Source organism: Sorghum bicolor, chromosome 8 (assembly GCF_000003195.3).
Source record: "Sorghum bicolor cultivar BTx623 chromosome 8, Sorghum_bicolor_NCBIv3, whole genome shotgun sequence".
In the NCBI taxonomy this organism is placed as follows: domain Eukaryota; kingdom Viridiplantae; phylum Streptophyta; class Magnoliopsida; order Poales; family Poaceae; genus Sorghum; species Sorghum bicolor.
In genome coordinates, this window is record NC_012877.2 from 3,125,950 (window position 1) to 3,141,650 (window position 15,701).

Sequence of the window (15,701 nt, forward strand, 5' to 3'; positions counted from 1 at the left end):
TATTGAGAGAATGATTTAAAAGCTGGAGGCAATATATCGAACAAAGGTGCATATGCGTGGTAGAATGGCCTCTGACCAAGAGACATTTCTATCTGAAAGACGGCACGAGAATCCAAGGTAATACAGTTGCATGAATATATGGTTTCCAGAACCATACACCATGTTGATAAATGATAACAGCATACTCCTAGCTCTAAAAGACTAAAACTGGCCCAAAAGATAAGCAGCCTAAAGAATGACAAAAGGTCTTTGTTGACCCATCCTTTAGTATGTACAGTGTAAAACTCGCAGCAGTCATTGCTACTCTAACTGTATGATGGTTAAACTTTGGTCAAATAACCAACCCCACAGCATCTGAACAAACAGTAGCACTGCATAACAGCTTGGTGGAAATTTTTCATACAGATCCACGTCACACTTCACGATGTACCTTCCACCTAAAAAGAGCTTGCTCAGGAACTATAGCCGCAAACTGTAGTTAACAGAAATCTCGTATGGAATGTCGGTATGTTTACCTTATGATAACAGCTGGCAGTTGCCACTGTTAACAGATGCAATCAAGATCAAAAGTTAATCATCGCCACTCCCGGCAACCACCACAACTCCAGTTGCTGCTGTCAACAGGCTCTTCACCTTCGTCCCACGGTGAGCAATGCCTGTGTATGTGCAGGTCACAGACAGCACATTTGAGATCAGGTGGTGGCTGAGTATTCATGCACTTGTTGCATGCTACCTCATCAGGGGTGGGGTCATTTGTTGGGAAGTTCATATTTGAAGCTCCATCTTCTACCATGAAAGACAATTCATCAAAACCAACTCCTTGTTGAACAAAGCTTCCTGTGCCATTGCTATCACCTTGCAGACCAGCAGACATCCCAAAGGCATTGTCAAGCTGTGTATCATCAGCTTCAAGTAGCTCGGTGAACGAGAAATAAGTCTGGGGCTCATATTCGTCCATACCGCCACAGCTAGTGTCATTCGACTGGTGATTAGCAGTGAAATCAGGAGGTGCAGCATATGCAACTCCTTGGGAAAAATCCCACCCCAATAGTTCTGAAGCATCAACGCTGTCAGCCTCCGAAAAAGAAATTTCATTCGTATGGCTGAAATTGATGTTTCCATTCCCTGGAGGTTGATTCTGGATATAATACTCATTCACAGGTCTACCAGTACTTTTTGCCTGTGCTCTTCTTACAGACAACTTCTGGTTACTTCCAGGGCCAAAGCTTGCCATGTTCATTGACAAATCAATGTCCATTCTATCATCCCCAATTGGTTCCACTATCCCATAAGAAGCAAGCAGTGGGTCCTGATCTGCTAAAGCAAAAGTCTCCTCACTAGATAGCATAGTTGACTGCGATGATGTAGCAACTGTTTGTTCACTTAATTCTGGTTCAGCCTTTGTGTTACCATCAGAATGAGGACAATGCGGTATGGCTCTCCTTCGGCACCTACAGCACCGGTATGCAACCAACTCACAAATCCTTTCTTCATCAAGTTGCAAGGCATCACCATGAAACCAATCTGTATGCAGGGATATCGAGATGTTAGAGGGAAAAAAAACTGAAAGATAACACAAAAAGGATAATGATCTAAACTACAGAAATGCTAGACTTACTTCTGCACTTCTCACAGCGTACATACAAGAAATCCGGAGAATAATCTTTGTCACAGAGACAACATGTTGGTCTTATTGATGAACCTATACTATCCTTGCTTTTAAGGATTACATCGTCTGCCCTGAACTTACTTCCGTCGTCCTTGTCGCTCTTATTTTTCTTCCATACAAGACCAAAATATGTGATCGCTTGAACTTTTTTAGGTTTCTTTTCTTTTTCTGACTTTTTAGCTTTTGTCTTTGGCAGAGCTTGGACACTAGTGATATTCTGAGTTGCCACCTTTGCAAGTGGCTGGGCTTCCACCTTCGCAGTTGGCTGGGTCTTCTCATTCATAATTGGCTGAGCTTCCACCTTCGCAAATGGCTGCGTTTTCACGTTCAAAACTGGCTGGGCTTTCACATTCATAGTTGGCTGGGCTCCCACCTTCACAAATGGCTGTGCTTTAATCTTTGGGACTAGCTGGGCTTCAACTTTGGGGGCAGATTCACCGGAATGAGAAGAACTAACCTTAAACACAATTCTGGGAGCAGTCACTGGTTGTTGGCCATTGCTCTTCTGTTGAGGCCGGATATAACTTGCATTTGTATTGTAACTAGTAAGCATAAGATTCCGCTTCTGGAGGCATAACTTGCATATCAAACTGGAAGTAGCACTGCTTCCTTTGTTAACAACAGAATTTGATGTACACTCTTTATGACAATTACCTGAAAGTTATTTTTAGATAGCAACAATGTGACCAAGTATTCAAAATATCAGAAATTGTTCAATTGTCTTCTTGAATATTACAAGGAAAAATTTTGAAAACAAATAATCTAAAGAGCACGACATAGATCAATACCTTGACAAGTGCTGCATTTAACAATATCCCTGCATGTGATCAACCAAAATACAAAAGGTCAGCATCTCAAAAATAATAAATGTATAATCAGTTTATTATCATCGTAACAAAGAGGTGAAGTAGAAAAACCTGTAGAGAACGTCCTTCTTGCATGAGGTGCAGGGATAGACTTCTCCTTTGTGAAAAAGATAAGAAAAGACATCTCCCGCAGATGATTTTACTCGCCTTGGATATAAATTGGTAAAACAGTTAGAGTCCGAAATTCCTGGAGTAGGCAAGAAGGTGTGCAGCTCAAACTCTCGCAACATGTGCAATGGCACATGGTTTTCAGAAAACCACAATTTGCTATTTTCATCCTGATCACCTTCTGATTCCAAGATATTTTTTGTCACACGCACAGGAAGATGCTTTTGATTGCGAAACTTAAGTGCGTATCTTATCTTGTTATCAATTATTTTTTTATCACAGACTACAGCATTTCTGAGAGCAGAAAAGTCTGCATCAGAACTTTTTCCATCTGAAGGAATTTGATCTGGAGGGATGAATTCCTTCCATCTGATGTGGGCATCAAGATATCTAACCTGAGAAAAATGGATATTAGGTTCATGCTAAAGTAGGTTTAACGTACTGCTCTTTGCAACATCAGGACAGAAGTGCAAACCTGCAAAGCAAGTTGAGATGAAGTATGGCTCATTCCAACACATCCTCTCCAGATAAACTGCCGAGATCGTCTTGGAAAGTTGGAACCTTCATGGTAAGATAAACCTGCTATCCTTTGTTTACCACCTAGCAGATGACAAAACAAGTCAACTTGTTAATGTCTTGGACACTGATAGAGGATGAAATAAGACTACTAAGAGTTAAACCATGTAATACCTTGGCGGGCAGCTTTCCTTATGGTTGACTGTAGAAGAGCCCCCCTCTGCAAAGTACGTTTTGAAATATTTCCTCCGGTCCACCAAGTCCAGCTGTTGTCCTCATCAGTAGCAGTACTAGATTCAGATGCCAACGAACGTCTTCTGCCACGCCTTCCACCAACCCCACGTTTTTGGTATTGTGCAGGACGAGATGCTCCCATTGATGGACCAGGAGATTCCACAGGCCAATCGTCTATTGGCTTCAACCAGCTTGCACAAAATGCTACTCCACGGATGTTGCTTTCCAACTGCATAGAACATGTAACAATTTTTAAAACAACAATCAAATTCATCTCACAGCCATTTGTGGCAATAGCTTTTTCAGCTAGGCTATTTATCTTTCTTTCAATATCTTATTAGCATTTATTCAATATCCAACTTGATTATCCAGAAGCAATTAGTATGCAATATTATGGCATATTGGCATTTGGCATGCTACTATATATCCACTCTTTTGTTCTGCCTACAATATACATCATCATCTAGTCCTTCTAATTATCCAAGAGTTGTGCCAGTGAAGCACTAGATGGCATTGCTGCAACTTTTCTGTTCTTTCATCATCTTGGTCGTATATTGTATGTTCATGAGTTATCGCATTGGCTCTATTAGGATAATTTTTTTCATGTAAATTGTTTTTTACACCAGGTACAGTAGTCTTTGTTTCACTTTGCACAAATAATTTTATTTTGCACCCTGTTATGTTAAAACCTTCATGGTGCCTCATATAACACGATTGAAAACCATGAAACTTTCATTTCATGAGCCAAGTGTAATGGTCAAATTATTATTTGGGTAGATAGTCTTCAATAGCTCTTCTGCTTTTATCCTAGTTCAAAGTGAATGAATATGGCTTTACATGGGCAAAGTGCAATTTACTATATCTTTCAGTATTGAATCATTTTATTTCACAAAATGCCTCACTAGTCATTTCTGAGTCAAATATCAATGGTTTTTTGGAACAATTTTTCTAGATTCTAATGCTGTATTTAGAGTTAATTTCCTTTATTAAAAAATGCATGCAGGGATATTATGTATCTAGCTCAAGCTGAATAAGAAATCTGAACAATGTTATTCTATTTGATGCCCACCCCAAAGCTGCCAGCATTCAGAGTGTTATATGCTATATCACAACTTAGTTGTAGAATATTGAAAAGTACCAAAGGATGCCCAACCAAAAAAAAATACAGCTCACCTCAAGCAAGAGGGGTATTACAGTTCTGCAGTTGGAAGCCTCTTGTAGTTGTTGATGCCACCTTTTTTTCTGCTGCATGTCTTGTAGTGAACCAACCAAGAGGCCACGCAAACTCTCCTCCATGTTGGCTAAATAAGCAACAATACTAGGAAAATGGCTATCAGAACTTTTTATGACGCGCATGGCACTAAGAATTCGAGCAGAGCATTTAGCAGCATTTGTGGTGGCCATGTTAAGAAAACAAGCCTTTTTTGTTCCACTTGCCGAACTTCTACAAGCAATGCACCAACCACATCTATCTCTTGGGACTTCCATAAGCTTCTTTTCAGTACTTGGCCAAAGAAATTGTGTGGCTGCTGAAGAAAATGCTTTCAATTGTAGAGCATTGTCTGCAGCCATTTTCTTCCTTGTTTTTGCAGTCAGTTGGGATGCTGAAACTTTACCTTCATCGGATGTAATAACAGCTAGATTGGCAGCAGCAGATGCTGCAATGTTGCCATGATTGTAGAGATTCATGTAAGCTTGTGGTTTAAAAGAAGATAGTTTTGCTGCCTTGCCACCACTCATGTTTCCAGATCTTTCAGGAAACAGCTGAAGGTGGTGTTTACCTTGAGAAGATGGACAAAACAATCCTGCCGTCGCAGAAACGGTGGATGAGTCTGGATGGAATATACTCTGAGCTGGCTGCGCCTGTGCTATGTTAGACACACCTCTTACAATGGATCCATTCTGATGAGAAATTGAGGATACCACTGGTGGTCCAAAAGCTCCATTTCTGTGTGCATTATGTACATTATTCTGAGCTGACACAGTTTGCTTGCAAACTTCAGCATTCTTCTCGGTGACAGCACCAAAGCTTGACTTGCATTTTTGTTCCTCCAGGCTTTCGGCTGAGCAAACTGCGCTCTGATTAGCCACAAATTTCTGCTGCACATTTGTTTGAGGAAGCGCTGCTGTTTCTCTGGCCCCGCCATCTTTTAAAGCTGTCCAGACACTTCCATCTCCTGCTTTTATTGGAATAGAATTCAACATACTGGACCTTGGAGTATGGTTCACACCAACTTCTTTACCTGTTGCTGATCTCTCACTATGATTTATACCTAGTAAATGCTTCCAATAGTCCTTTATTTGCCTGCATATGTCCACATATGCATCTGAAATAGCAAGTCTTTGGAAGACCTTGGCAACATCATACTGATTGTAATATCTTGCATAAGACTCTGCATCCAAAGCTGCTTCAATCCTGCAGTATTTGACGGAACAAATACAAAGGAAACAAATCATTAGTAAACCACTAAACCAACGTATTGCATGATTCATTTGCAAGAACTTACACCAGCAAATAGTTGCAGGTTCCTAAGAATAGTCTCCCACACATATCAATGCCAAACATTTGAGCTCCTCTTGCACCACGCTCAATTCTTGAAGAAGTTGGTCCAAGCTTGTTAACCACACATTCTGGACAGAACCAATCGCCCTGAGGAAGGAAAGCTTTGTTTTGACCAATACATCTCGAATGATATGCCCATGGGCAGCCATCACAGCATACCAAAGTTCCATCCATTCCACATATTCGGCAATCATCACTATTGCCATCCTGGGACAGTACTGCTACAGCAGTTTCTGGATTTGTTACATTTGGAGCATTTTCGAGATTCTGGAAATCATTCGTATTTTTGTAAGCTGAGGCCTTTGCAGCTCTAGTTGAGACTCCTCTTGAAACAGCCTCCTGAAAGATGCTGGATTCTATCTCATATTCCATCTCCTCATTGTAGCCTACTCGATTTTCCAGTTCAGTTTTGAGTTCTTCTGATTCATTCACATCATCGCAGAGTATTTGCAGCACCCTCAGCTTCATGGCAACAGGAAGTTTATAGTATTCGGCAACTAGGAGGCTTCTACCAAAACTCTTCCCCCCTAGATTTTTAATGGAACGCATCACATACAGGTACTCCAGTAAGAAATTCGGCCATGTCAATGCATCTAGTAATGTCCAATCCAGGTACCTACACACAGTTCCGGGGAAGTGGAAATAATGTCAGAATTTTAAGTACAGAAACACAACACCTACGAAATAGTTACTGTGGTTAAAAGTGGGTTGATAGAGTACGTACTTCAGGCAATCTGAAGCCTGTCGAGATCCTTCAGCAGATATAGATTCAAGATGCCGCCTCAGTGCCCGCAGTAGCGAGACATGCACAGCATCCAACAAGTTATTCTGCACGCTGCAATTAATGGCCGCAACAAAATCGTCCAGCCCAAATGGACTCAGGAACAGCTGCACACTGAATGACCGCAGGAAGTTATAAACAGAGAAGAGAGAACTTATGGACTCTTCTGGCACAGGAATGTCTCCTGATGACGGAGGCAACTCCACAGCCTGTACAGGAGGGCATGGATCAGATGTTTCGTCTCTAGTGAAATCCGATGAATTACTCGAAGATTCAACATCCTCAGACATATCCGAGCCAGACGCGCTATGCTGCAGCTCATCAGGCCTGGCAGGCATCTCGCATCCATCAACCCTCTGCCTAGTACTTGCTGGCTCTTTGACCTCCAAGACACTCCCCGACGAAACCAGCAAGTCTAGCTTCCTCTTCCTGCAGCTCACCTTCATGCCTAACGCACCATTATCATCCGACATGAGAAACTCCCGGAGCTGAGCAAGCCCCAACACCTCAGTATGTCCATCCTCAAACACCACACTGTAGACCCCAGCCGTGCTATCATAGGATGCAACCTTCCCAATAAGAATCCTCGCGTGCCCTGGAGCGCTCCGGCCAATGTAGCGGCCCACCAAGCATTCCCCTACCTCCTCTTTCACCTGTATTGCCCCAGCAGGTGCCGTAGTCCCTTGATTCACCACTCCGCCATCGCCTTCCTCCGTCTTAACCTCGCTTGCCACAGCCACTGCAGCGCACTCTTGTTCCTGAACATTGCCCTCTCCTTCCAGAACAGAGCTGTCATCCACCTCCATCTTCATTTCAGATACAACAAGACCCAAATCTTGCGGTGCCCCAAGAACACTCCCCACATTCACCTCCCTCACCGTAGAAGCTGCAGAGTAGTCCTTGCTTTCAGGGCCACCCCCGTCCACGTCCATCCCCGCTTGTTCAGATACCACAGGATCCACATCTCGCACTTCCCCCGCAATGCTGCCGTCAACTGCCCCATTCGCTGCAGTACCATCCCCGTTCGCTGCAGTACCATCAGGCTGCTCCTCGCCCACGGCACCACCCTCATCCACCTCGTCTGCCTGAGGCGCCGCAGGACGCTGCTCGCCCCCAGCGCCGCCTTCGTCAGCGTCGACCCCCGGCTCGCTCGCCGACGTCTCCGCATCACGCCCACGCTCCGCCGCCCCAGCCACAGTATCCGCGACAGGCTCCTCCGCAGCAGCAGCAGCAGCAGCGACGCCAGAGCTCGTCCCCGCCATCGCCTCGTCACCGTCTGGCGGCGCGGCGGGGGAGGCGTCGGCGGGCGCCCGATCGGAACCCTCCCGTCCGGGCTCCGCGTCCATGGCGCGCGGCGAAAACCCTAGCGATTGCGGCCCCTACCGAACCATCCTCCTCTCGGCGAATCGTGCGGGGTCCGAGAGAGATTTCCGTTGGGGCTGGTGGAGCGGGAGCGAGAGCGGGGAGAGGCGGCGCCGACGCAGGGGTGAGTGGGGGTGGTGGGGGTGTGGCCGGGTACGAATCTGGTAGCTGCCGATCTCGCACTCTCGCGGCGCGGTGCGGCGGCAGCGAGAGGCCGGCGTGGGTGGACGGAGCGTGGAAGTGGAGGAGGGTACGGTACGCGTGCTGCTTCGGGGCTTTGCAAACCCTACTGCGGCGGCGTGCGGCGAGGAGTTGGGTGGTGGGAGAGGCGGAGATGATGGGTGGAAGGGGAGGGGAGGGGAGGGAAGAGAGGGAACTGGAACACGGCCGCTGCCAAAGGCAAAAAGGCCCGGGCCGGGCCGAAGCCGCGGAACCGACTCGACTCGACTCGACTCGACTCGCACGCACGCACCAGCCTGGCTCGCGTCACTCCGGGAGGTCCGTGCCGCACTTGTCGGGTCGTGCGGGTGCGGGGTCGGGGTCGGGGTCGGGTCGGTGGCGATACGAGAATAGCGCCGCCCGACCCACACGCGGAGGGAGGGAGGGGATGCCGCGACGCTGCCAGGTGGGGCCGTGCGGGTGGGTGGCTTTGCTTTTGCTTCGGCGCCTTCACTTCACGAGAGTTCGCGGGCGGCGGGCGCGGGGTGAGGCGGCAACGGAGAACGGACCCGGTGGGTGCGATGGTGGAGTCCTCGTCGTGTCCGCGGCGGCGACCTGGCTGAACCGGGTCAGCAGGGTGCGTGTGCGTTCCACCACCAGTCCAGGTGCAGGTCCAGACCAGCACGCACGGCACGGGATGGGACGACGGCTGCGGTGTCGACGGCCGCGAGGCTGGAGGAGGGAACGAGGGAGGGAGGGAGGGAGGTGCGGCGAGTTTTTCAAATTCAAAAAAAAACCCGGTGGAGGGAACCGAACTGAGCTGAGCTGCCCTGCGTCGGGTTGTTGTGTTGCTTGCTCGGTTATAGCCTTATAGGGCGGGCAGGGGGGCAACGGTTGGCTCGCGCCAAACGCCGGACTTCGACCTTGTGCCGCGTAGCACCTGCTTTGGTTTGCTCCTACTCTTGCTCTCGCGGCTCCTTTTGCGCTTTGGTTGTAACTTGTAACGCTTGTGCCCAGCTATCTGCCCACTGGTGAACTAGGCAGAGGTGTGCAGTGCTTGTGTGCACACCCCCTTGCCCCTTGGCCTTCTAGTTATATAGTATCTTTCTTTGCATATATATATATATATATATATATCAAACTCTTTGATGTTTAGTTGTAGGCCATAGGGAGTGCTAACTGCTAAGGATGGTGTAAAAGTTCTACGTAGAACTAATGCGTTGTTGTCCTAAATGAGCTGAAAAGTTTGTGTCTCGGACAATTGGTCTCTCAACAATTTAAAACCTTTTTTTTTTCTTTTCACCTAGACTCTCCTCGAATCTTATGCCTTGTTTGGTAGATCCCCTTCTGCTTTTGGTTCTTAAGAATTCTCAAGAACAAGCAGTTCAATGGCTGAAACCGAATCTCTAGAATTAACTCTACGTAAAAGTGTTTACACGTGCAAAATGAATCAACGAAAGATATCAGGGTCGATAATGCAAAGTAGAGAAAGTGAGGGCGCCCTAGTATTTTAGGTCCTAGCATCCTAGTTTATTATTTCAGGCAATAGCTTCACATAACCGCCATAGGTGTGATTATATATCACAAAAGTTTTGTAGAGGTTCCCATAGGATTAGCCTAAGAGTTGCACCAAGAATTTTGCCAAGCATACCCTTAAAATGAGAAAATTAATACGAAAACTATATGGCAATTAATATCCCTCAAATCCTAGAAGCAAAATTCTATGAAGCTATTATATAATTCAAACATGACCATCTTGATATATATTTCCTCTATCCCAAATTTTAAGATGCATCGATGTGTCTAGAAATATTTAAAACGTCTTTATAATTTGAGATGAAGGGAGTACTTACAAGTCAATATCATGGCATGACACATATGGCTAAAATATATAGTAAGCACCTACTTTGATCCACTAGAATTAATAGCTGCTATTTGTTAGCTAGCTAATTATTAGCAGGGTTGTTTAGATCCTCCTACTAATTATACAAATATTTAGTTGGCACCTATGACCCCCTATTACCAATGCTCAAATCTACTAATGGAACTAATAGTTAGCATGTCCTTATCTAATAGTTAGTTGGTCTATTAGCAAGTATGTTTAGATCCACTAATACTATTTTTAAAGCACTAGTTGACCGAAATAGGCCCTAAACCTTTCATTAACACAAATTTTGACACACAAAATTTGAACTTATTTTGAGATGTCCAAGTTCATAGCCGCCAAGATTGTTTTTGAGAAGTGATTCTTTTGGAACAAAGATAAAAAAGGCGAATTTTCAGAACATAAACCGCAACCAGGCTGAACTGCCACAAGTTTGAATCATCTCCAACAACTTGGTATTTCAACATACTATCCTACCAAATTTGCTAAAAGCATAAAAATCCTCCTCCAACAACTTCTTATCTCAACTTGCTAAATTTCCCAAGTTGCTATCCAGATGTTTCTACTGCCGAGATTTGTCAAGTTGCTATCCTGAGCGCAACTTGTTAGAGACACATATTCTTTTACCAAGTGAGCGGGTCCCATCTGTCATCCTCTATTTTTACCAAGTGAGAATATCAACTTATTGGAGACACATCCTTTTTTCTTTTGCTAAACAAATTAGCAACTTGCTATAACTCAAGATTTGACAAGTGAATTTTACCAAGTTGTTGGAGATGCTCGCCCACTTGATATGTTAATGCATCTTTCTCCCTTTACCATTTTTTGCAACAAAGATTGTGCGACCCTTGGGATTGGACCGGGCTAAAGAAAATGTCAGAATTGTTCCTTTCAGGCAGAAAACTTCTACACGGGCCCATCTTTACAAGGCTACCAGACAGAGAATCATCGAGTTGGGCCGATTCATTTCAGAAATTTTGCGTCGAAATGACATTTCCAGTCCATCACTTCCAGAAGTAACGCTATTTTCAACAAAAATCGAACTGAAATTACAGTGGGCATGTAATAAAGTACTCCGTACTTTTCTTGTTACAAGGCAATATTAGGATTCATAAAAACCTATACATGTATATTTTAATCATAATTTTTAAAGGAAAAAATAAATAAACTATATTATAGCTTCGTACAATATATATATATATATATATATATATATATATATATATATATATATATATATATATTACACATGAAAAAAAACTAAAATAAAAAATACGATATTCTATCCAAAATCTTTTACTACTGCTTTCCTACTGTCTTTTCCTTGATATAGCCAATGCTCAAATCATATCTGAAGCAATAAAGAACATTGGCACTTACATCATCCGTATAGCATAGGTTGCAAACTCTAGACCCATTAGGCCTTGTTTAGTTCACGCATAGAGCATTAAATATAGATATAAAAATAATTAATTACATAATTTGTCTATAATTTACGAGATAAATTTTTTAAATCTATTTAGTCTATGATTAGATAATATTTATCAAATATAAATGAGAGTGCTACAGTATCTATTTTACCGAGAAAAATTGGAACTAAACAACACTGATTCTCGTCCCCTCACCCACACCCATCTACTTCGCCACCGCCACTGCCTTCATTGCCACATCGGCTGTTGTCAACCATAGAGGCATGCATCTTGGCGCGACCTTGGGTGCTCAAGGTTTATTGCGGCTTTGCATTGACCCCACCGCAAGCGTGCACCGGCAACCTCCTCACCAACAACACCTCATGTACGTAATAAGGTACGGGTGCCCGAGCTCATTGTCGATGTCGCCCCACCTCCATCTGCTCTTCCTCCTGGCTCCTCAGACCTTCCAGCTACCTTTGTTGGGCATGGCACAGCAGCAGGCGATGATGCTGTGAAGACACCTATCTTGTATATATGGACGGTGATGACGACGCAACAGGTGACAACGATGGTGCATGGTGGTGGTGCTTCGTAGAGCATATGCGTGAAGTGACTTGAGGAAGAGGAAGAACTTTTTTTTTATTCCCTACTGTCGCATCGATCGTCTAAGCCTAGGATAGACTTGTCAGAAACTTATAGGATGAGTTTACAATAGCTAAGGTGCATCACTATTGTGGTATTTGTTGTTTAATGCTATACTCTTTGTTCTAAATTATAAGATATTTTGTTTTTTTATATACATTGACTTTAACTATATATCTTAACAAATGTATCTAAGAAAATAGAAAACATCTTATATAATATATAATTTAGCACGGAGTAAGTATACATTTTTTAATACACTGTGATTGCCCTTAGAGTCTAGAACTGTCTAGTCATGAGTTGTTAGATGACAATTTTGACCAGCCAAGGAGAAAATGTTCTAGATAAACAGCTATGACGTTTCTCCTTTTATTATCAGTACATACGATTAGCTACATAGTAAGAGCAGATCTTTACGCTGAAGTACCTATCTGAACTACAGACCGTGACAATTTTATCAGCATCAGCGTCCAGTAGACCAGTATTGGACTACACACTGACAGACTTGATGCCAGTTTCTAGATTGTATCGCTGACGGAGCAAAATTAGCAACGGGTCGCTTTGTCTGAAAGGTGATGTTTGTACTTGGCCATCCCAGCTCGTCCAGTTCAGTTGACAGCGCCGCCGCCTGCAATTTTGATACTGACAGTCTGACACATGCATACATACCGCTGTCCAATCATCGTCGTTGCCGCCGACTCGCTGCTCGACTCCAAGCTCAGTCCAATCCAAGCTGTCCAATCATCGTAGTTTTCGTCGACCCGCCTTTGACTCCAATCTGACCTTGGCTTCGATGTCAGTCCCGTGTCGCCACATGTAGTCGAGACCAACGAGCAGCTCCGTGACCGCGGCCTCCGTCTTCCTCTGGTCCGCGAAGTGGAGCGTCTGCAGGAGCAGCACGGTGCCGCCGCCGTCGCCGCCGGAGGCCACGTTCCGCTGCTCGAAGTTCCTCTCGGTCTCCCACCGGACCATGTTGTGCGCGAGCGGCGCGAGCCACGCCAGGATCCTCCGCACCGTGTCCGACCACTCGGCCGCGAGCACGGGGTCGTCGCAGCAGCAGCGCGCCGGAGCCGGAGCCGGAGCCGCCGGGCTCGGCCTGAGCCGCGCCCTGAGGGACGCCCGGAGCCTGGCCGTGAGCATCCCGTACAGCGCGTCCCTGTCGTCGGGGCAGATGTCGAGCGGCGACGCGGCGAGCTTCTCGATGAACATGATGAGGTTCGCGTAGTGCAGCGCCAGGGCCGCGGCGCCCAGGGACGACTCCGGCGGGTGCGTCACCACGTCGCGTGAGGAGGCGTCGAACACGGACGTCGTCGTCGTCGTCCTCGCGTCGCCGCCTCCGCCTGCCTCCGCCGCTTGGGAGTGGAAACTAACGATGCCACTGCTGCTGAAGTCGCCATCGTCGCCGTCGTCGTCGACGCTGCCGGCGGCTGATGAAACGTAGCTGAAGCTCACGGGGAGATGAGCCGCGTCCCCGCTGCTGCCCATGACGACGCAGCCGATGAGGTACTTACCAGCCGCGGGCCACCTGACGCTGAGCTGCTGCCCGAGGCTCTTTCTCCTAGACATAAGGAACCGACGCGCGTCGCCGGCGCCGGGACCGGTGGTGGTAACCTTGCCAGACCTCGCACGCAGCCGCACCGTCTTCCGAGGCGCGTCGGCATCGGCGGCGACGGCGTCGGAAGGGTACACCATGGACTGCAGCTGCATGCTGCCGCTCACGAACGAGGCGCTCCACGAGAGCCGCGAGGCCTTGGACGACGCCTCCTCCTCGTCGTCGTCCTCCAGGGACGCAGACGCAGACGCGGAGAGGAGCCGCGCGACGGGCTCGAGGTCGAACACCTCGATGATCCTCGCCACGACGGTGAAGAGCGACCTGCCGATCAGGCGGACGGCGTAGTCGAAGGACCGCGCCCAGAGCGACGCCGCACGGAGCCGCTCCACCTCCTGCCTCTGCCTAGCCACGAGGCGCGCGCACTCGGCCCGGCCGCCACCGACAAGGTGAGCCTGCTGGTGGTGGTGCTCGAGCTCGGCGAGCACGTGGAGCTCGTGGCAGAGGTGGACGGTGGCGGTGACCAGGCGCTGCATCTTGCGGGCCTTGCGGTCCATCTTCTTGTGGGCGGCGTAGCGGAGCCCGTGCGGGTCGGCGTTGCACCGGACGAGCGCGGCGAAGAGGGCGTCGAAGCGGCGGAGCAGCGGGTCGGCGCAGCGCGTCGAGAGGCGGGACACGGAGCGGGAGAGGCGGCGGCACGCGGAGGCCATCTCGGCCAGCGCGAGCGACAGGAGCGCCGCGTCGTCGTCCGCCACGAGCCGCCGCACGCCCTCGTGACGGATGGTCTCCCCGCGGAGCCGCGCCAGGTTGGTGGCGTCCAGCGCGCGCCATAGCCCCGCGGCCCGTGACATGAGCGCCGCCACCTCGAGCGCTAGGACCCCCACCTTCTCCCCGCCGCCCCGCGGCGCGCTCAGCTTCCGCATCCCCCGTCCCGTCCCTCGGCCGCGGTGTCGCAGGGCGTGGTTGGGCTACTGGGGTGGAGGAGGGGGGAACTGACTGGGGGCGGGGTGAAAAGGCGGTGTGGCTGCGCGCCAACGGGTTTGGTGGTGGTGGGGTGGGCGAGGAGGAGGAGCATAGGAAAGCGGCAGCGCGGTGGCATCGGTAGTGTCACGAGTGAGTGAGTGGGTGGGAGTTGAAACCGAGCGCGGTGCGCGGCGGCATCGCATCGCGGGGGGGATTATTCGGCGGTTTTCGGGCGCGGCGCATGGGCAAGTTGGCAGGCAGAGGCAGGTTTTGTGAGGGATTCCGCGGGTCGGGGGACGGACGTCGTCGTCGTTCGGTCGTCTTGGTGCAGGCAGACAGGCTCCGCGGCACGGCGTGTCTGCGTGCGGGTGTCGTGGCTAGGGGACGTCGCCGGCGCGGGGGTTCCAATGATTGGTTGTTTGAGCTATCTATCTATATTCTGAGAGCTGGCTGGTCATTTTGGGAGCATCGGGTGATCTCGATGGGGGCGGCAGCGGCACGCAGCAGCGCCGTTTGACGAGTTGCTTGCTACTGGCTCTATAGTAGTACAGCAACAAACGCACGCGTAGGACGCCGCGTGTGTCGCGTCGCGTCGCGGTCTCGAGATTGTGAGACTTGATTTCCGAATTCCGAGTGACCGAGTCACACTCACGCCGGCACGGAGAAACGGAGGACAGTACAAGCTACTACACAAAAGGTTGGACTTGCCGGCAGATCCAGTCCAGAAGGAGTGAAATCTTAGAAAAGTTTTTGAATTTTAGAGCAGCAGTAATGTATGTGTAGATGGTGGTTCTATATATTTAATATATCATAAAAAAAATATATTTTACTTTAACATATGACATGGTTCCAACGGCTTTATGCATTGCGAGCTGAGTACTAAGACCCGTCATATCGTTGGTGGAGCCCTCCATCGAACCAAACTCGGTGCTCCATACTGCAGACGCTCAACTAAAGAAGGCCTTAGTTGGCAAAAAAAATTTAAGACTTTT

General features: G+C 47.9%; 2 protein-coding genes across 3 annotated transcripts; both read right to left on the bottom strand.

Moving 5' to 3' along the window:
• Positions 1–8,473, bottom strand: LOC8074876 (DDT domain-containing protein PTM). 2 transcript variants are annotated; one of them, XM_021445979.1, is made up of 11 exons: positions 6,681–8,473; positions 5,901–6,572; positions 4,567–5,809; positions 3,334–3,622; positions 3,119–3,243; positions 2,587–3,038; positions 2,458–2,486; positions 2,127–2,323; positions 1,619–2,042; positions 516–1,524; positions 1–437 (listed from the first exon to the last, which is right to left on the bottom strand). In XM_021445979.1, exons 1-10 carry the CDS (start codon positions 8,081–8,083, stop codon positions 575–577), a joined length of 5,784 nt encoding a protein of 1,927 aa, XP_021301654.1. In that variant the 5' UTR covers positions 8,084–8,473; the 3' UTR covers positions 1–437; positions 516–574. The 2 variants fall into 2 exon arrangements, with proteins under 2 accessions (XP_021301654.1, XP_021301653.1); XM_021445978.1 differs by having other exon boundaries at positions 1,619–2,323.
• On the bottom strand, positions 12,573–14,669 carry LOC8066954. Its single transcript, XM_002442749.2, has 3 exons — positions 12,981–14,669; positions 12,734–12,825; positions 12,573–12,633 (listed from the first exon to the last, which is right to left on the bottom strand). The coding sequence occupies exons 1-3, from the start codon at positions 14,667–14,669 to the stop codon at positions 12,573–12,575; spliced, it is 1,842 nt and encodes a 613-aa protein (XP_002442794.2).